The sequence below is a fragment of the Papio anubis genome, chromosome 1 (assembly GCF_008728515.1).
Source record: "Papio anubis isolate 15944 chromosome 1, Panubis1.0, whole genome shotgun sequence".
Taxonomy (NCBI): domain Eukaryota; kingdom Metazoa; phylum Chordata; class Mammalia; order Primates; family Cercopithecidae; genus Papio; species Papio anubis.
Window position 1 is genome coordinate 199,718,215 of NC_044976.1, and position 22,511 is coordinate 199,740,725.

At 50.5% G+C, this 22,511-nt stretch overlaps 1 protein-coding gene across 2 annotated transcripts in view; it reads right to left on the reverse strand.

The window, feature by feature from the left end:
• Positions 1-6,276: 6,276 nt before the first annotated feature.
• PGBD5 (piggyBac transposable element derived 5) overlaps positions 6,277-22,511 on the reverse strand; it is a 101,532-nt gene continuing 85,297 nt past the window's right edge. For both annotated transcript variants that reach the window (XM_031659208.1, XM_031659210.1), the window contains exons 5-7: positions 18,474-18,671; positions 9,919-10,024; positions 6,277-8,251 (exon numbers count right to left, since the gene is read on the reverse strand). In XM_031659208.1, the coding sequence (XP_031515068.1) occupies positions 8,056-8,251; positions 9,919-10,024; positions 18,474-18,671 (500 nt within the window). In that variant the 3' untranslated portion in view covers positions 6,277-8,055. The remainder of the gene's footprint in view (positions 8,252-9,918; positions 10,025-18,473; positions 18,672-22,511) is intronic.

The window sequence follows — 22,511 nt, forward strand, 5'->3', positions numbered from 1 at the left end:
GATTTGAACTCATTAACATTTTAAGAGTGTTTGATAATTATTTTTGGCTTATAGAAAAACAAGGAATAATGTTTGTTATACTGTGCTGTAAAAACACTTGAATTCCTGTGTTAGATGGAGAAACACAAGCTTCTCAAATTTTTTTCTCTTTTGTAGATATGGGGGTCTCACTGTGTTGCCCAGGCTGGTCTCAAGCTCCTGGCCTCAAGTGGTCCTCCTGCCTCGGCCTCCTAAACTGCTGGGATTACAGCTGTGAGCCACTGTGCTCAGCCCTCAAAATCATTTGTGATTAAAAAAAAAACAAAACAGAAAAAACCCTGGAAATTGGGATCCATCACCTCACTTTATATAGAGATTTTCTATGATAAGAAAAACAATGCCCACTTTGTGACTGTCAGGATAATGCTGCTAAAGCCAACATCGTTCTGAACTGCAATAATGAAAGCATCTGACTGGGTGGCATTTGCTGGTGAAACCGGGGACATGGTGAACGTCCAGTCACGAGCGGGCAGCTGCAGCTCTCCTGGAGTCCTTGGCATTCTGCATACACCAGTGCTCTTAAACACTGCTTCCTCCTGTTCCTGCTTCTGACAACAGCGCTCACCCCACATTCTGGAACCTTTTGAGGAGGGGGAGGAGAATAGCAGAGACCCATAGGGCCGTGGTAATGACAGCAGCCAGAGGAGGTACAGGCTGCAGAATCCGGTCTGATGGTGGAGGGAAGATGGGAGGGGAGAGGAGGAAGACCCCTGTGGGGATCCCCTTGGCTTTTCCCAGGGTCAGGGGCAGGGTTGAGGAAGCTAAGGTGTTAGCACATGCCTGAGCCCCCTGAAGACCCCCCTGCCCTGTCATTCCCTCTTCATCATCCAGAGAGCCCCGGGGTGGGTTTCCCAGGCCTGGCCGACCTCCCTTGCTATTCATTTCCAGCAACAGACCTCATCATGCTGTCATGAGCGTCCTGTCCTGTATCCTCTCTCCCTCATCAGCCACCCACAAAGAAAGACTACCAGAGAGAAGAAAACAGAATGCATTTGACCGCATTTCAAAGGCAGTGACTGTAAACAAACTTGGTTGAAGAAATAAGTACCACATGACAAGATGCCTGAATCTTTTTTTTTTTTTTGCCATATTTCACATTTGAGAACCCAGAATTCAGCTCCTGTTATACACAATTTGTAAAAATTTATTGCCTTGGCGTAAAGTCAAAATCATGTCTTGGCGTAAAAAATCATGCCTTGGCGTAAAGTCAAAATCTTCACAGAAGGGTATGCTTCGTGTCACCAAATGGGGGTGCAGCTGTGTGCTATCTGTGCAGTTTTTGATAAAATTTTTCTGTGAAAGATTCTTAACTGGAACTTGGAAGGGAAAACAAAAAGAAACAATGTAATGTAGTGGTGGAAACAAAATTCTCACGATGACTAGCAGTCTTTCCAGATTCTTTGACACAGATTTCCTCATCGTGAATGGCGGCTCTCCTGAACTAGGAGGGAGTGTGAATCTCCATTTGAGGAAGGGGAAGAAGAGTGTGGAGGGTGAGGGCCTCCCCCTGAGAGAGCCAGTTGTGTTCATGATTTTGGTTCCTTCTTCCTCCTCATTAAGCATCTGCCCAGGAGCCCAGGAGCCAGGGCTTAGCTTCCTGGCTATTTTCATCTCTTCTTAGTGAGGATCAGCATTGCCAGCCCACTGAGCCCAGTAGGGTCACCCCTCCCCACTGGGAATTGCACCCCCTACCCCCTGCCAGAGCTCCCTGCAGGAACCAGCTGCCTCTAGTTGGAGACACTGAGTAAAGGCAGAAGGGTCCCTCCTTTCTGGGGTGCCCTGTGCTAGTGTTGGGCAGCTCTAAGTTTGGAAACTGCTTTCCCCACTGAGCTGAAGGCTGCCTCCTGGGATATGCACCCAGTGGTCCCCATTCGGCCCTGGGAGCCACTCACATCAAGTCTGGCTGTATCCCAAGGGTGACCAGGAGAGCCCTGTGAGTGGCAGTTCCCCTCCTGGAACACTGCCTCACCAGCTCATCACCCCAGTCCTGTGGGCTGCTCCTCCCTCACCTGGTTTCTATGCGGACCCACCATCCTTGCCCTCCTGGACCCCTAAACTGGCCCACGTGCTTTGTTGTAGAATGGCGGCCAGGACTGGACATGTGGTTTGATTGCTAAGGACCCAGCAGAGGCTCATTGTGTGGTAGACTCTGTATTTTATCGTGTGTGTGTGTGTGTGTATGTATTATACACACACACATACAAGATATATACATAGTAAGTGGACACTGTGTATATATATCTATATGCATATATATGTACACATATGTACACACACTGTATGTATATACATACATATATGTATTATATATGCATACATATATATGTATGTATGTATTAAGTGGACACTGTACTTCTGATGTGGATAAGGTGATGAACCTAAAAAGTCACACTATTCTATGGCATTATGTTTAGATGGAGCCTTAACAATCCTGAAACTCCAGATCTTCAATTTACCCTGAACACTGTACGCAATTGTTCTGGGCCCATCTTTATAATCTATTGAAATAACAGGGACTGTGTCCCCTGCTTCCATCCACTGTTCATCCCTTTTGTGTTCTACCCACTGGGAGGGAGTTCTCAAGGGGGAAGCTAGAAGTCGTTTTAAAAAGACAGGAAAGCCTAGAGAAAGAACCAACCAAAAAGCGAAAAATGCTCATCTGCCTAGTTAGGGTGTTTTTTCCTACCACGACTCTTGCCAAAATTTGGCTGTTTCTTAGTGGAGGAAGGTGGACATGAGAATTGAGCTGGGAACAAGGAACCCTCACATGGATCGTCAGGCTGGAGGAGGAGGTGGGCACCATACTTCCTTTGAGAAAACAGAAGCAAGTATAGGACACTGTGGAAGTGAAAGGAATAAACTTACTTGTGTTTAGGAGCTAGAGCCTTCCTTTTGGCTTGGGCATGACCTCTTGGATAGCTGGGAACACTGTCCCTGCTCATGTTTGGGGCGTGCCCCCCGGATAAACACATGCATACCTGGCTCTCAGGGCGAGCTGCAGGTTGGCAAGTCCTGGTCAAACGCAGTGTGACTGCAGCCTCTCGAGGAGGCTCAGACTCTTGTGTTTGCAGGGATGTGCTAAGCCAGATGCATGTGATGGCTGCCAAGCAAGGTGGAGCATCCAGGGGCTGCTAGGTCCAGCAGCAACACCGACTGCCACCTCCCCCACACGGGGTCTCAGCCCCTGGCTGGAGCCTTCCTTCGGTGGAGAATCAGCCTGCTCTGTGCCCCCCATGGGCTTCAGTCATGGCACCCTCAAGGGCACAGATCACGTTGGGGTAACGTGTGCCTAGTTCTTAGCACAACGCCTGGCCTGTAGTAGTGGCTGAGAGCCAGGAAGCCCTGGAGCAGACGGAGTGAGGGTCAACCTGGCTGCATACTCTGTAGTCACCACGGCTCTCGGAGCGTCACGTTCCCATCACAAAAGGGAGACCGATGGTTCTCAACTCCCAGGACAATGCTGAGCACTCAGCAAAGTAACCATACAGGGAGACATGACCTGCTGGAACAGAAACCCTCCTTGCGCACTAACCATCACCCTTTAGTCCAGCGAGGCTTGGGTGAAGATGGCAGAAGAATGAATGAAAGACTAGCGAGATGCACCAAGAACAGAGGTGTGCTGCCCGGGGGGGACCCTTGGGGAGGGGAGGGCCAAGGCCGATTTCTCTGTTGGGCTCAGCCTCACCCTTCACTCCTTCACTTCTCACTGAACTTCCTTGGCCACAGGATGCCCCTCCCACCTGAGGGAGCCAGGAGGTTTGACGTGCGAGTGAAGCCGCACACACTCCTCCATCGCCTTCCTAGGTCTCTCATACAAGCCCAGGTTCTCCCCACCCTTTCTGTTTTCATCTCCAAATACAGGCACAAAAGGTCAAGCTTCCAAGCAACTAAGGAAAAAACCTGAAAAATGGTATCTGCTCATAGAGTAGCTAGTGAGATGGAGTGCACAATCAAAACTGCGGCGGGAGTCTCCTTGTTAAGACCTGAACGTGGGTATACACGGAAGGGTGCAGGTGTCCCACCCCCACGGAACACAGTTCACACACAGCCGCCACCAGCGCCAGCACCACCGTCCTACACTCAGAGAGGCTGCCCGGCCACCACCAGACAGAGGTCAGAGCTAGGAGAATGTGCCTGGGCTGCTGGAGAACTGGGCTGTGGACTGGGCACGCCAGGGAGGGAGGGACACACAGATGGCTAAATGGCAGCGAGCTGCAGGGCCAGAGGGCTTGCTCCCTCTCCGGTGCTATTTTATGGCAACAGCTCTAAGTGCCACTTTGGCACCTGATACTCTTTAGTTCTTATTGGGAGAGAATGACATACCTGCAAAGAAGGCTGAGAAATACTCTCGAAGATGAGACACACAGAAGCCACAAAGAAAAAGGGATTAAGTGATGGAGTCAAAAGTGAGAAGCCTCAGTTATGTTCCTGATAAGGACGGAAGGTGTTTGGGTAGACAGCCAAGCCCGCATTGATTGACACAGGGCTGTAACGGGAGAGATTTCTTCACAGAACTGTTTTCCAAAGGGCTGCAGAGGCCACCGGTGAGGCGAGGGCACTGGGGCACTTTCCCTGGCCACTACCTTGTGAACTTCTGGGGACTTCTTTCATTTGGTACCCCCACTACACAAGGCTAAGGCTTTCCACCGCCAAGGCTTGGCAAGCCCTTGCTTAAGGAAGAGGGATCAGAACCACAAAGCTGGCATGTGGGTGAAGATAGTGCCTCTGGCCTAGATCCCAGGGCACTCTGATGAGACCCATAGCTGACTCCACTCCCCACCCCATCCCACTCTCCCCATGCTGCGAGCTGGGGCCGTCTGGGTGAGGAAAGTGCTGTGGTTCTGGCTCAGGGTCTGGCGCAGCCAAGGACTCTCCGTGTCCAAATGCCCCCCAGGATGGTGGCTCCCTACCAGGTGAACTTTAGCTTCAGTTGTTGTTAAGCTCCAAAACACCTACCTCCATCTAGGATGAGAAAAGGACCCAGGTGGAGGGTGATGTCCCAGAGCTCATAATGAGTGTTTACAGTATTTGGATCAGCAGAGAGGATTGGATATGGAAAGGAGAAAAATTCCCTAGAAAGGTGTCAGGTAAGTCAGGGATAAAATTCCCCATCCTCGTGATGAATCGGGACAGCCAGTGCCCACAGCAGTTAGGACGCAGCCTCCTGCATCAGGCAAACCCAGGACTGCTTACCTAGGTGAGCCACTGCACCTCTCCACCTGGGCGTGGTGAGAGTCCATGCCTAACCCACAGGGATCCCTGTGAGGAGTAAGGCCCTCGGGCAGAGGGGCCACCCCAAGCTGCCTGGAAGTGTGCCTGCTTGTTAGCCACCACTGTCACACCCTTCATTCCAACACAGCACCCTCGAGGGTGCAGGAGACAGATCTGGGAGGCACCACACCCAAGGTCACCTTTCTCCCTGATCAGTGTGTCGTTGACTTGTTCTTGCCCCAATCCCAGGCCAGTGGGGAGGTTTTTTGCCATGAATGCAGACTGGAGGAGAATGTGGAGTGGGCTTGTGGAGTGGCAGGTCCCCATGGTCCTCCCGGGCCTGCCCGGCTTCCTCTCAGCCTGATGCTTGGCGACCCCCCTCACTGTTGGGGGCTAAGCCTGGGTCCCTGGGGAGGATGGTGACACATGGGCCACACAGGAAGGATTCAGAACCTTCCAGGCTCTGTCCTGGGGGCCTGCGATCTTCTTGCCTCTTGCACGCTGCAGAGTTAACTCAATTTTGGTGACCAGGCCTGGACTGATCTAGTCAGTAAACTGGATGCATTTGCTCAGAATGACCCGGCCACCAAGACTTTCCATATGACTTGCCTGACTTTTGAAAGATGACCCTAGTATAATGTCCCATGGACCACAGGAAGACTTTGTTCAAACTCGAGGCTTTTTTTTTTTTTTTTTTTTTTTTTTGAGAGGGAGTCTCACTCTGTCACCCAGGCTGGAGGGCAGTGGCACGATCTTGGCTCACTGCAACCTTCACCTCCCCGGTTCAAGCTATTTTCCTGCTCAGCCTCCCAAGTAGCTGGGACTACAGGTGCTCACTACCATGCCCAGCTAATTTTTGTATTTTTAGTAGAGATGAGGTTTCATCATATTGGCCAGGCTGCTCTCAATCTTCTGAGCTTGTGATCCGCCCGCCTTGGTCTCCCAAAGTGCTGGGATTACAGGCGTGAGCCACCGCACCCTGTCTGTTCCCTGACCTTTTAAACAAATTCATGTATTAACAGAGAATCAACATCTAAATAGACTTTTATTTTTATTTTACTTGTTTGGACAGAAAAGAAAATTCATCGGCTTTCATTAGAGTCTCCTTAAGTGTTGGAAACACATTAAACTCAGAAATAGTGGACCTTGTAGAAAAGCATCACAAATTAAAAATATATTTCTCCATGTGGTAAAAGTGCTTTCAATCCAATCAAAGGGCACGGCAAGGGTATTTGGAAACACAATCTAAAATTTGGCCTGCAATCCGTGGCATCGAATTCCAACCACAGGGTGGGGGAGTCACCGTGATCTAGAGCACAGGAACCACGTGGGGCCCGGAGCATGCGGACAGCAACACTCGCAGTAACTGAGTGAGGACGAGGAACAGAGTCCCAAAGCCTGAGTAGAATAGATTCTGCATTTGTAAAAAATGAGGTGGTTACATAAACTGGGTTGAAAGGGGACCAGGTAATCCCAGAAATTCCTTGTTTCTGGTCTGTGGGGACGGTCAGATCCGCCCACCACTCTGGCACCGAGGCTTCCCCGGAGACACATAAACCTGGGTTGGGAAAGAGCCCAGATCTGCCTGGGGACACGCGAGCCTCGCTGCCAGCGTTGGGCATGCAGCCTCTCCAGTCCTGCGGTCAGCAACCGCCTCCGGCCCTCGTGTCAAATCACACCTGACCAGGGTTGTCACCACAGTCCCGTTTTGGGGATTTTCAAAGGCCAGCCCTGTTGTTCTGAGGGGCCACTCTGAGAAGGCAAACAAGGTCACTCACTACACACGGAGGAAAGACAATGAGCAAATGGCCATCGCAGAGAATTCGGTTGTGTGTTTCAGCAATGCTACATATTTTTCAAGACAAGTAATTCTGCCAATGATGACATCTGCGACAAAGCTTAGGGCCCGCGGGCTCCCCATGGGCCTGGTGGAGAGCAACCACGTCTGTTCGGAAGCCAGCGGCCCTTCCCGGCCCTGCCACAGGCCAGAACACAGAACTGTGGTCATGCAAGGAGCCGTGACTGAGGCCGGGGTTGGCGAGGGGGGTGGAGAGGAGGGGACATCTGCCTTTTACATTAGATCTGAAGCAACAGTAAGAAAATAACCTGAAGATATATTTAAAAATAAAAAATAGCATCACCCTTCACTCCAATTTTTTGGCATTTCCCTTTCTCCCCTGCCCACCAGCTAAGCAGAGGGAATGAGCAGGAATGCCTCATTTTTCAGAATGGGCACCCACTCCCCATTTCACTACTGCACACCCAGGATGCGTGACTTCTTCTAAGAGACCGGCTCAAAGGTGCTCACATGAGGCCAGTGCTGGAAAACTCCCCGGCCTCCCCCGACACCCAAGCCACTGTAACCAAGCAGGGCGTCTTTGCTTCCTTCAAGTCATGAACTTGAACCACGTCCCAGACGACTGTAGATCTTTAGGAAGCAGACGCCTCTCTTAGAGCATGCTCCAGCTCATTCCACCACAGGGCCTTCCTTCGCAGTCACAGTCCACGTTGCCTCCCAAGCTCCACGGATATCAGGAGAGAATCTGCCCTTGAGAACTTGGGTGTAGGTGCTCACTACGCTGGCGGCACTGTTTCCCGAGGGAGGATGTGCTCTTCTTGGAATGCAAATAAGGATAGCAACCGTCCTCTGATCAGGTCCATCCTGTCCCTCCAGAGGCCCTGTGTATCCCTCCCAGGCAGCAAACCACACACCAGGCCATCTCCGGGTCTCTGATGGGCAAGTTGGAACGGCAGGCTCTCCTCCCCCTCTCACCCCTCCCCTGACCGAGTCCTGCATCCCCAGCATCAGTGGGTCGGAGAGGCGTCCTCCAAGCCCAGCAGCTCTCTGACGAGTCTCTCCCCGAACTGCGCCCGGCTGTACCTCTTCACGTGGTAGGCGTCTGACATTTTGTACAGGATGTAGGCATTGTTGATGGCGATGCTGATGGCGAACCAGAACACCTGCTGCCAGGTCTTGTTTGGTTTATGAGAAATGAAATACCTGAAGACAGAGGGGAGAAGAACCGCTGACCTGATGGTTCATGGCCCCCGGAGATGCATCCCAAACGCCCCCCTCAGCACGGCCCGTGCGACGCTGCAGGCTCGCCCCCGACAGAAGCAGGAGGGCTGTGGGGGCAGGAGTCAGGCTTGGGATGTTAGGTGAGCTCTAGCTGGGGGCTTTGTCACAATAAACTTCACTTAAGACCAAGGAAGTGGAAAACAACAAGGTTGCTGGAGGAGAACCCGAAAGCCAGGTGCCAGGTGTGCTGGGGTGGCGCACAGCCCCGGAGTGGACAGGCACCTGGCAGCCCCTCCAGCTTCCCTGCTTGCTGAATGCTCCTTGCAAGGCTGTGTGTCCTGTGCAGCTGCCACTCCCTCGAGGCCAAGCTCTTCCTCAGCTCCAGGCCCCTGCAGGGTGTACCCTGTTCCCGAGTGTACCTTTGCCATCCCTGTAGATGGAAGTACAGAGGTCGCCCCTCTGGGAAGCCCACCTGGACCCTGAGGACACTGGCCTCCTTGGGAGCACCAGCCTCAGGCCTCACTCACTGCACTGTCTTCTCCATTTGTGAGTTTGCCTCAGCACCCTGTATAAAGTATGGGAGGATCAGTGTCCTCAATATCTCACTATGACTGAAATGCCCAGCACACAGCAGGCACCACAGACATCTATTCCACAAATGCCAGCTGTTGTAGAACAACCTCAAAGAACACAGGAAGGTGCCAGTACATAGTAGGTGCTCAGTGAACTAAATGCCAATGTCTTTGTAACAACCTCACGGAATTTAGCAAGGTGCTGAGCACATAGTAGGCGTTCAACAAAGATTTGTTTGATGAATCACTAAGGAGTGCGGCTACCTTTCACACACAGGCTGTTTTCCAGAGAGAACCGGGTCCTTGTTTTTCCCTCTTTATCACGAAAAAGGCCAGGAAGTATAGGTTACCCTCAAAGAGGGTTCAGTCAATATCCGATTTTGAGTTAGTCCAACCCTGTTCTAAGTGGTAAGGCTCAGTCCCAGTGATTTAATACTTTTAATGTTCAACAGCTATCATTTTTTGAGTTCCCATGATGGTGGCTATAATGGCACCAGGTCGGAGGTGGCATCATGGGTGTCTGGACGTCTGCACATTGTGGATCTTGTCTATGCTGTGTGTAAACTATGCATACTATGTGTATACTGAACATGAGACCACATCTGGTGATCTAAACAGGCATCCATATTTGAGAACATTAAGGCACCCATGCTAGAAGATATGTGACTTGGGGTAGAAGTGCCTGAGCTGATGCCCAGTGTGTTAGGGGTGTGGGGGAGGACAGCAATTCAGGACAGAGGACTGGGGCAAGCGATGCCAATGGCTGGGGTCTGAGCTCACTGCTGAGGGACAGCTCAGTTCAGGTAAGCAAAGGGAAGGGTGCCTCTGGGCACAGGGAATGTGAACCTGGCATTGGGAGAGCAGAGGACGCAGAGTACCTGGGCAGAGGACTTCCACGTAAGGCCAGGTGTGCACAGGTGAGGCCAGAAGCCCAGACTGAGGGCAGGATCTTACCTCCCAGGGTCTTCGTCCTGCAGTTCTTACACTGCAGAAACTAGTGATCATCTGTCAAGACATCTATGCCGAGATGGCACAACTATGAGAGTCCTTCTGTGATGGAGGCACCCGGCCACTTACTTGCTGTATTTGTCATCATATCTGCAGATGTAGCTCAGGTGAGCGGCAAACGCCTCCACGGCCAAGGGGCATGGGATCTCCCCACTCTTCCTTTTGATGATGACTCCTGAAGGCGAGAGACAAGATAAGCCCCTTCCTCAGCACCTCCTCCTAATGCCAATTTATAAATGTGCCTATCTTCATTCAGCTTAGCTGCCCCCGACTTAATAATGAGCAGAGGAGGAGGATGGCGAGGAGGAGAAGGGGAGGGAGAGTTGAAGAAGAACAATCAGCACCAACCATCAGGTGCTTCAGAGGGGTTGAGGAAAGCATCAGAGTCAGGTGAGTGCCATGGTATGTGCCAGCCCAGACACAGCAGCCCAAGTCATGGGGGTTCGCAGGCCTGCAGGACCCTGGCAGGCCTGAAGGGGCTCTAAGCAGCACGGGGAAGGGTGCTGCACCAGACTGGGCCTTGAAAGAGTGAAAGCGGCGACAGGACTCACTCTTCCCTCCCTCCCCCTTCTGCCAGGCTGGGTGAAGGGTGCTGGGAAGAAGAGGTGGTGGATGAGGTCAGAGAGCACCACGGAGCCCTTTCCACCTGCCTTCATCAAAGCCAAAGGGTGTCGGCAACTCGTCGCCCCACATAGGGTGACTGCAGAGTCACCCCACACAGAGCACTAGACCTCACTCCTCCTAAGTTGTGGTTCTGCATCCTTCGACAAATCTCCCAATAAGTGTGTGAGATGATGGATATGCTAATTACCCTGATCTGATCACCATACATTATATGTATCAAAACATCACTATGTGCCCCATGAAAATGTACAATTATTGTTTGTCAATTTAAAAAAGAAAAGGAGGCTGGGCACAGTGGCTCACGCCTGTAATCCCAGCACTTTGGGAGGCTGAAGCGGGCGGATCACCTGAGGCCAGAAGATTAGCCTGGCCAACATGGCAAAACCCCATCTCTACTAAAAATACAAAAATTAACTGGGCACGGTGGCGGGTGCCTGTAATTCCAGCTACTTAGGAGGCTGAGGCAGAAGAATCGCTTGAACCTGGGAGGCGGAAGTTGCCGTTTGCTGAGATTGCTGCCACTGTACTCCAGCCTGGGTGACAAGAGCGAAACTCTGTCTCAAAATGAAATAAAAAATAAAAAAGCAAAAGGGTGTAATTATTATCATTATTTTTTGAGATATGAGGTCTTGCTCTATCACTTAGGCTGAAGTGCAGTGTCATGATCACAGCTCACTGCAGCCTCAAATTCCTGGGCTCAAGGGATACTCCCACCTCAGCCACCTGAAGAGCTGGGACCACAGGTATGTGCCACCAAGCCCAGCTAATTAAAACAATTTTTTAAATAGAGACCCACCATGTTGCCTAGGCTGGTGTCAAACTCCTGGCCTTACAGGATCCTCTGCCTGGGCTTCCCAAAATTCTGGGATTACGCGTGCGAGCCTCCATGCTCAGCCAAAAGGAATTAGAGGCTCAGAAGCAGGAGGCAGCTGCCCTTTCCAACCCTCCCATCCCCCAGCTCCATCCTTTCATGCCTCCTCGAACTTTGGGGGCCCTACACCCTCAAACACCTTTTCCTCTACTAAGTACAGCTGGGAATGTATCCCAGGGGCACCGGGAAGGTCACAGCAAGATGAACAAATCCCATTGGCGGGGCCTGAGAAGCACACGGAGACCCATGAGCCCTCCCTGCCCTGCTGCCAAGCCACTACAGGCCATTCTGGCTTCCAAGGCCTGCCGTATGCGCCACCCACCGCAGACAACATGGAAGATGGGAAGGACGCATTCTTCCACACAGCCGCGGCCATTCAAAGGTGGCTGGAGTTGACCTACCGTTTCCTTGAACTGGCCCTCCCTCACAGCAGCAAGGGACTATGGGCACAGTGCCATTTTTCTGTATTTCTTTTTTAAGGGATTAGCTCACAGGATTGTGAAATTTCAGCAATACTTAAATGGACATGGTCAAAGTAAAACGGGCATGTCCTTTGCAGGTCCACCGGAGCTTCGTCTGGGTCCAGCCTCCTCCCGCCCCCACAACTCTCACTGAGGGACCGTGGCTAAGGAGACCAGGGTCGTGCACATCTGCAGATATACACTGAGCCGGGCTCTTTCCTTCTTTCCTCAGAAACAGCAGCATTTCACACGGAAGAAACACTGGCCAGCTTGTGGGAACCTGAGCTGTCAGGCCTGTCCCAGAGATGCAGGACCGGGGAAGCGGCCCCGGCAACGCATTTCCTAAAGCTCTCCAAGGGCCAGAAAACCACGGCGGCCCCCACGCTGGAGCTTTCTCCAGCTGGAGCTTTCTCCGGGCAGGAAGACGATGGCCTCCTTCGCTTGCTTACGGAGCCCCTCCTCCTGAGAGGTGTTCTGCTGTCGGGGGCCCGCAGTGGGGGGTTCTCCAGGGCTCAGCGTGCCAGGCTCGAGGGAGGGCATGTGAGCCTGCAGTGCCTGAGGACTGCCGTCTCTCTCTCCAATGCCCTGGAACCCAGTAAGGGTTCCTGTCCCGGCCCCTTATTTCAGCTGCATCTGCCTCCAAGACCGAGTGGGAGGAACCCCTTTTCACACACGGGGCCCCAGCACGTGGCCCGTGCAGGTCTCCCATCTCCAGCTACGTTTTGATTTGCCTGACCTCCAGTGACAACCTCCTCTGGGTCTCAGGAGCTCTGGCCCCTTTAGGGTTCCACGTGGATGTGAGCAGGTGCCCATCCCTATAAAGAAACGGAAATCCCCTCAGTTCCTTTCCCGGGACTTCCGGATGCCCCGCTCTGAGTCATTAGTGTCTCTGGTGAGTCAGTCAGGGCTGCGCTCTGAAGATTCTCGGGGCTTCCCACAGCCCCGTCCGCATAGCCACCGACCTTGCAGCTTTTCACCTCCTGATTTCAGCCCAATAAGAGCTGAGGCTCCTGGACTACCACTGTCCCAATCTGCCTCACCACGGGACACGGGAGACCATCTTTAACTCTTCATTTCTTTCCCATCCTTTTTCATCACTTTAAATTTAACATGGGGGTTTCAGCTTGAAGCTGAGCTATTTCCACACCATATCTGCATCCTCTCCTTGAGCATTTCCCCAGTTTATAAACCAGATCACCCTCCTCTCTCCCCATGATATTTTGGATTCTCAGATAGTACCCCAGCTGAAAAAGGCAAGGCAGCTGTCCTGTGACACCTTCTGATTGCTAACATTGGCAACATTAGCAAGAGGGAATCTGATAGTGACTGTCTTGACTGAGTGAATCACTGAGAATGGCGTGTACATCATGCACGACTTCGTGGTGGACGCTGTTTTCAATGCTATATGGGTCTGCACACATGTCTGTCTTCTCCGTGTCTGTCTCTGTGATGCTCAAGATCCACATGGCCCTGTCTTCCCATCTAACAGCTGTTCTGTCTTAACACCTTCCTCGGCTGTTAGTGGTTTGACTGACATTCCTGCTACCCTTCTGCAAATTTAAGTGAATGAATCAAGACCTGACTCATTCATATACAGACATTCTGCATTCTCATTAGTCTTAGTGAATCTGAATCCTAAATGGGCAGACTCCAGGAGGAAGATGATAGACCCAAGGTGGATTTCGGAAGAAAAGCAAAAGGGTTTGGCTCACAATGTGAATACACCTTGACATGTGACAGCATTTAACGTTTTTTATTTTATTGAGACAGTCTCACTCCGTTGCTCAGACTGAAGTGCAGTGTCATGATCTCGGCTCACTGCAACCTCTACCTCCTGGGCTCAAGTGATCCTCCTGCCTCAGTGCCCCACCAACACTCTCCCCCGCTCACCGAGTAGCTGAGACTACTACAGCTATGCCATGCCCAGCTAATTTTTTTTTGGGAGGGGTATTTTTTGTAGAGATGGGGTTCTGCCATGTTGCCCAGACTGGTCTCAAACTCCTGGACTCAAGTGATCCTCCCAACTTGGCCTCCAAAAATGCTGGGATTACAGGTGTGAGCCATTGTGCCCAGCCTGCATTTAACTTTTTAAAAAGCCTGTGCAGGCCGGGCACGGTGGCTCACGCGTGTAATCCCAGCAGTTTGAGAGGCTGAGGCCGGCGGCTCATGAGGTCAGGAGATCGAGACCATCCTGGCTAACATGATGAAACCCTGTCTCTACTAAAAATAAAAAAAATTAGCTGCGCATGGTGGCGGGCGCCTGTAGTCCCAGCTACTTCGGAGGCTGAGGCAGGAGAATGGCTCGAACCTGGGGGGTGGAGCTTGCAGTGAGCCGAGATCACACCACTGCACTCCAGCTTGGGCAACAGAGGGAGACTCCATCTCAAAAAATAAAATAAAATAAAATAAAGGGATAAAAAGCCTGTGTATATGCTCACACTCTGTGATAAAAAGGTTCATGTTTCCTTAGAATCTGGAGTAAAAAATAATAAACCAATTCCTAAAATGTTCATACCTAGTTACATATTTCCTAAAATTGGAAATTCTGCTCAACTTCAACCAGAGTATATATGGTCATAATAGAACAGAATATAACATACAGCTGAGAAGCAGTCTTTAGAATATATGATGTTTCAGTTTATCATCTGAGATACATATATACATATTTGAGACAGAGTCTTGCTCTGTGGGCCAGGCTGGAGCGCAGTGGCGCAATCTTGGATCACTGCAACCTCCGTCTCCCGGGTTCAAGCGATTCTCCTGCCTCAGCCTCCCGAGTAGCTGGGATTATAGGCATGAGTCACTGCACCTGGCCCTGAGTGAGATTTAAAATAAATAGGAAAAGGATGAATTACTCAATAAATGATTTAGGCACAGAGGTGCAGCCGCTGGGTCAATCCACCCTGGCCACTTAACAACAACAACGAAATAGTAGAGGCCCACTTGAGGTCATGCGTCAAAATAAATTTGAAGTGGATTATGGTAAAGAGCACAAAATTATACCATAAAACAGCCAGGTGAACTTATACTTATCTGGCCTTGGGACAGAGGAGAGACCTAAAGCATGAGAGCAGAGAAGAAACCAACAGATCCGCCTATGGAGAAATGAAAACTACTTTTATGTTAAATAACACTAATCATAAATAAAAACAACAGGAAATGAAATACAGAAAACAATGTCTAATAGGCAGAAAACTTCCTCTCAAGTGAATGAGAACATGACAAATATCTCAAAAGGAAAACTGTAAGGAACATAAAGAAACCACTCGAAATTAGCCAATCAACACATGGAGAAATGTGTAACCTCTCCAGCAATAAGACTGATTGATATTTAAAATCTGGGGGCATCTTCACCCATCAGAATGACAAATACAGAATAAAATAGTAGTGCTGGTAAAGCTGGAGGTGCACCCTGTGCCCACTGTGATGGTACAGAAGTACAGCCTGTACTTCACCAGCAACCTTGAACACATCACCAGAAACCTTGACATCGGTCCCACCCTTTGACCCAGCACTTCCGCTTTTGGATTTACCCTGAGGAAGTGATGAAAGATGTGCCCAAATGTTTAAGTATGAAGACATCACTGTATCATTATTAATACTGTGAAAAAGTGGATCACTGATAGGGACACTGGCTGAAGAAATTATGGCACACCCGAAGGGAAGGAGTACCAGGTACAGAAGATGATCTCTCTTCATGAGAAAAAGAACTCTAAGATGTGAACCCCAAAACAGATTTCCTGGGGAGGAGCAGCTACGAACTTTACCTTCCCCCGGGCAATTTCCCGCTCATTTCAGCTACACCCAGGTCTGTGCCCACCTGAAGCACCCACCTGAAGTGCTCACTGAGCAAGTGTGAACTTCCCCGGAGTGCTTTCCAGAGGTACCAGGGGAGGGGACAAGGGCCCCCAGAGGTGGGGAGGGAGGCTACAGTGATGCTGTGGTCATACTCTTTGGGATTTTTAAGGGACACTAGGATTCTGAACTTTATGATGTAAAATAGAATACTTTGGATCCAGAAACTGTAAGTACATTAAACACACTAAATTTCAACAGATTTAAAAATCAATTCCCCCATCAATATCCTCCTTACATGTTCCTTTGGTGTCTGCTTTAAGAGCTCCAACCCTTAAAATTAGGCTTTTAACATTTGTCATCTTAAATCCTGGATAGGATTTTGAACGTCTCCAGCTGCATTCTTTTCTCTTCATTATCTCCTTTCACTGAGCCCACATGAATGTGATGTCCTGTCCTGAGACACCTTTTCAGAGGCCATCACTTAAAATAATTTGGTGGGGCTGGACATGGTGGCTCATGCCTGTAAACCCAGCACTTTGGGAGGCTGAGGCTAGAGGATCGCTTGAGACCAGGAGTTTGAAACCAGCCTGGGCAACATAGTGAGACCCTGTCTCTACAAAAAATATAAAAAAAATTAGCCGGGCACAGTGGTATGCACCTGTAGTCCAAGATACTCGGGAGGCTGAGGTGGGAGGTTGGTTTGTGCTCAGGAATTCAAGGCAGAAATGCGCTATGATAGCACCACTGCACTCCAGCCTGGGCGACAGAGCAACACCTTGTCCCCAAAATAAATAAATAAACAAAATAATTTGGTGGGAAGCAGTTCCTGCCCCTGACTCTCACACTTGTTCCCTGGAAATTCCCTTGCCCAGAACCAAGACCCTAATCACGGGAGTCTGGAAGTTCAACCCAAACTCTAGCCTTCAGCTTGCAAGGCCAATTCTAAGCCTTTTTCTTCTTCATCTCTGCTCTTCTTCCTCTACTTCCTCTTCCTCTTTCTTCTTCTTTCTTCCTCCTCCTTTATTTTTTTTTTCTGGGTAGATGGGGGTCTTTCTATGTTGCCCAGGCAGGCTTTGAACCCCTTGGCTCAAGTAATGTCCTGCCACAGCCCCTTGAGTAGCTGGGACTCCAGGTGGGTGCCACCATGCCTGGCTCAAACCTTTCTTCAACTGATCCTATACACAGCACTCAAGAGCACAGCTCCCTGCAGCCCTCTACACCCTAATCGAGTACTGACACCCATCTGCTGGGGTCCCTCGATTGCAATCTCCACCGAGGCGTGATGCAACTTAAGCTGGCGGGAGGTGAAGGATGGGAGTAAACTAGCAACATACATTAAACATAGATGCACAAACTGCACTGCAGAAACATACACACCACACACACCACACACACACATACCATACCCATAACATAAACATGCACGTGTATATACACACCAAACATACAGACTACACATACCATACCATGCAAACATATACACACCACACCACACATATAGACCACACACACACCATACCCATAACATAGACATGCACGTGTATACACACACCACACGTACAGACTACACACACACCATGCAAACATACACACACACCATACAGACCACACACACACCATGCCCATAACATAGACAAACACGTGTATACACACACCAACATACAGACCACACACACCATGCAAACTTACACAGCACACACCACACAAACAATACACACACTACACCCACCATACTACACATACCATACCACATACACACTCCACACCACAGTACACCACACCAATATATACACACACACACCACACCCACCATACTACAAATACATATCACATACATATTCCACACCACACAAACACACACACGTCACAGAAACATACATATCACATACTCCACACTGCATACAACACACCAATATATACACACACCACACCCACCATACCACACATACCATACCACATACACACTCCACACCATAGTACACACCAATATATACACACACACCACACCCACATCACAAATGTGTATCACATACACACTCCACACCACACACAACATGCCAGGCAAGCTTACACTCCACACACACGTACATGGGAGAGCACAAATCCGCACACAACACCGGGCTCCTTGGCAGTGTCCCTTTACTAGTGAAGGGGAAAGAGGCCTTTCTTTTCGACCTCATTTGCTGTCACTTGTCTTGAGGACAGCCTCTGGGAAAGGCAGGGGAGGCTGCCCCCAAGCGCTGTGCGGCCGGGAACATTTCTGCCAGGGCCCCTTCGTCCTTTCAGTCCTTTCAGTGTTCTTTGCAGTGGTTTAGTGACGGTTTCACTGTACATTACTTTAAGCATAGGCTCCTCGCTAAGTAAGTCCCTTTGTTATGAATGGATTTTAAATCCCGAGTAAAATCAATAAAGAAATCAGGGAACAGCAGACGGACCAGACGGCGCACATGCTTAACTTCTAAGGAGGACCTTGAAAGATAAGAATGGATTTTTTTCCTCCCATCAGAACAGATTTGTCACAGAATCCCAGACGATAAAGTGAAATGACATTCAAATGCAGCCCATTATCACACCCCGTGTACAACCTGCGGGCTTCCAGGGGCTGCTTGAGCCACCTGCAAACCCCGTCAGCCTGGCATCGCTCAATAGCTTACAACGAACGGGGAGCTCTTCCCTCGCTGCTTACCCGCTGCTTCCACGCAGCCGCCACACTTAGGAGCGTGGCCCCAGACGCTGGTGAATAACCGAGGGTAGTCTAGTCCCAGAGCAGCACAGCCCACAGCGGACGCCACATCCACCGCAGCGCTGGGCTCGGCCAAGCTCAACCAAACCCAGCGCGCCCTGCGGTGCCAATGCGGGCCGGCACTCACCCTGCTGCACCGGGGAGTAGGCGTTGGTCAGGAAGCGGAAATGTCCTTTGTTGTACCAGCAGATCAAGGACATGTTCCCCTTCATCTTGATTTGGTACTGGCCCCGGGCCGGGGGCGTGGCTGGGTTGGTCAGCATGGACAGTGGGAGGCCGGTGCAGTCACTCTTCCGCACGCTGAGCAAGCCGCAGCAGTAAATCCCTGGGGGGAGAGGGATGAAGGATCATACACTCACCATGGTCGGAGATGCCAGTGGCTCCTCCGCCCCGCGCACCCTCAAGGAAAGGACAGGACTGCCTGGTTCTGAGGCTGATGCTTGGGAGTCAGACCCTCTAGAGACCCCTCTAGAAGAGACTGCTGGAGTTTTGAGGTCTCGTATCCCTCTGTTGTCTCTCCCTGTGGCAATCTCCCCAGGTCCCTCCCTAAGAACATACAGTATGCTAAGACTGCGTGTAGGATCACAGCACAAGCAATACTGGCAGCAGCAGCAGGAGCTGTCACCTGGACCCTCGCTCAGTGTCCAGCACAGCACTACGCACGTGCACTCATCATCCCATCTACTTCAAGAAACTTCTGCACTCCATAGGTTATGGCACACACATTAGAGAAGAACTGAGGCTCGACAAGGGCGAGGCCCCCAGACTCACAGCTGGGAGGGTAAACACAAGCATGAAGCCCAGGACTGTCCAGCATCCTGGCCATGGTTACATCATCCTAATGGCATCACCAAGACATGGCTGGCTGTAAGCCCAGTGCTGAGCCAGTCCACACTGCACCCCAGGAAGCTGTCAGATGGAGCCCTCATCTCCTTGGGGAGGTATATTCAATGTGAAGGAAAGAACCATCAAAGAATGTGAACTAAATCAAGTGACCTTCCATGAGTGGGTGGAGAGCTTCCTGAAGAGCAGGAGCTTGCACTTGGTCTCTAAGGCCTGGAAGATTGGCATGCGGTGGCTGGTGGGCAGTAGACACCGGTATGAACAAACGTCCACCGTGGACTTGCTCACTTCCATCCTGGACTCGAGGCCTTTCAGGTCCTTTCACATCATAGGCCCGCCCCACCCTGCTGGGCCAGAAGGCCACAGGGGCCACAGGCACTCAGCTGCTCCCCAGCAGCCTGGAGGGGATGCAGAGACCCTGGGAGCCGTCTCAGCCTTTACTCTCTGCTCAGCTCCTGGAGGACCGACAGTGCCATCAGTCATCTGAACACATCCCATATCCCATGCATCTGCTTTCCTCATCCCCGCATCCCACACTGCACCAGAAGAAGGACAGTTGAATGAATCTTTCCCTCTTCCGAACTCCTTTCCTGGTAGCAGGTGGGAAGGAAGATGCAACCGGAGGTGCTTTCGAGTCTCACAGCTGAAAAGAGGAGGGGTCTGCTGCTCGCAGCTCCATTCCTAGCAACCGCACATGACCACTCAAGCTACTCTCATCTTGAGATGTAAAAAGGAGAATCTGTTCTTAAAAACAGGGAGGAGGATGACATGAACAAGGGTAAGAGTGTCCGAACTCACCCATCTGGGGCTCAGTCTACACCACCAGCCAAAGAGAAGCTGCATGTTCGTAAGAGGGAAAGAAGAATATCCCAGCAGCACCCAAGTTTCCATGACTCCATCCCTTTATAAACACAGAAATTATTCTAGGAATGTCCTTTCTGGCTTTTATTTTACAACGGTCCGTGTGACCCTAGGAGGGACAACCAGACTCTCAGCTCCGATTCTTCTCCTCAACCTTGGCTGCCTGTGAGAGTCTCCCAGGGTGGGGGGACACTGGCCCCGACCAATGCGATTTGTGTCCTGAGGAGGCAGGGTGCAGCCACTAGTGACCTTCCCTGCGGATACGCTGGAGGACACTGCCCTCAGTCACGGCGGAGGAGATACATGATGATGCCCTGGTGAAGAGCTCAGTCAGTTTAGACGCTTCTAAAAATAGGCAAGGAGATCTTTTTTATCTCTTACCTAATCTTCTCTTGAAAAAAATCCAAATTCCATATCTAAATATTTTCTTTCAGCTAGAAGATTCTTTTCCCATCCTCCTCCTAATTCTCTGAGCCAAGACGCATCCCCTTCTCAGAACCACAGGAGCAGCACACCCAGCTCTTTGGGAATCATATTGATGGCCCGGGATAGTCCTCTGGCATCCGATGGCCCAGGACAGTCCTCCGGCATCCCCACTCCACCTTGTCTGCACGGCATCCACCCCACTCGACACAGGCACACATACACAGGTATACACACAGACACACACGCAGACACAGAGATGCACACACATACAGACACAGACACACACACACAGATACAGACACACACAGACACATACACACAGGTACATATACACACACCCAGACACAAACACAGACACACACACACACAAACACAGACTCACACACAGACATAGACACACACACAGATACAGACACAGGCACACACAGACACACACAGACACAAACACAGATGCACACACAGACACAGACATATACATACACACACAGATACAGACACACAGACACATACACACAGGTACACAGACACACACCGAGACACAAACACAGACACACACACAGACACAGACACACACACAGATACAGACACAGACTCACACACAGACACAGACACAGATACAGACACAGGTACACAGACACACACACAGATACAAATACACGGATGCACACACACATACAGACACACACAGACACAAACACAGATGCACACACAGACACAGACATATACATACACACACAGATACAGACACAGACACATACACACAGGTACACAGACACACACAGACACAAACACGGACACACACAGACACAAACACAGACTCACACACAGACACAGACACCGATACAGACACACAGACACAGGTACACAGACACACACACAGATACAAATACACGGATGCACACACACATACAGACACACACACATAAACACAGATGCACACACGGACTCAGACACACACACAGATACAAATACACGGATGCACACACATACAGACACAGACATAAACATAGATGGCCATTAATGGACACAGACACACACACAGGTACACACACACATACATAGACACACACACAGACACAAATGCACACAGACGCACACACAGACACAGCCACACAGACACAAACACACTGATGCACACATGAACACACACACAGACACGCAGATGCACACAAAGACACACATAGACATACACCCACACACCAACAGACATACACATACAGACACACACACACAGATGCATACACAGACACACAGACCTACACAAAGACACACACACACACACACACAGACATACATACACACAAACACACATATATCCCCTCTACTTTCAGTCCAGGTTGATGGTGTGAGGCAGGGAACAGGCCCTGGAACACACACAAACATCACACTCGCCGTTCCTGCACTCAGCCTTGCACAAGTCGGCAGGAGAGATGGCAGTCCCGGTTCTCACTCTGAGCTCGAACAGAGAACCCACCATTCTTCCAAAGCAGCTGGGTACTGTGCTTCAGGTACTCAATTTTCTCTCGCTTTACTTTCACAGCCCCACTTCACATCGTCTGATCTCTCTACCCTTGATTCTTCCAACAAATAACTATTGAGCCCTGGGCTTTGCAGATGAGTAAGATGCAGCTGAGGCCAGCAAAAAGCGAAGTCCAGGGCTGCGGCCTCACTGCAGCTGCCAAGGATCCAGGATGTCAGCTGTCTACATCTCGTTACTTAAGAGGGTCTAGTTTTAAGGCCAGATGTCTGACTGCTGCTAGGCAAAAGGTCTGTAATTCTAGTCTAGTGGCTGCTGCAGGGGAGCTGGCACTTTTTGTGTTTCTCCTGAGTGGACCAGATCTAAATCCCCAAAGGCAGGACAAAGTGAAGGCCAAGGCAGCTTGCCACGGGGCTCCCTGAACTGGTCCAGATCTTCTTTTTCTATAGCCCCTATTTCCTCCAGAGCCATGGAAGGGTTGCCTAGTCTTTGCCACACATGCACCAAGCACCTGAGCACTCAGAGTACCTAAGACTTTTCTGAGGCTCACTGTACTGT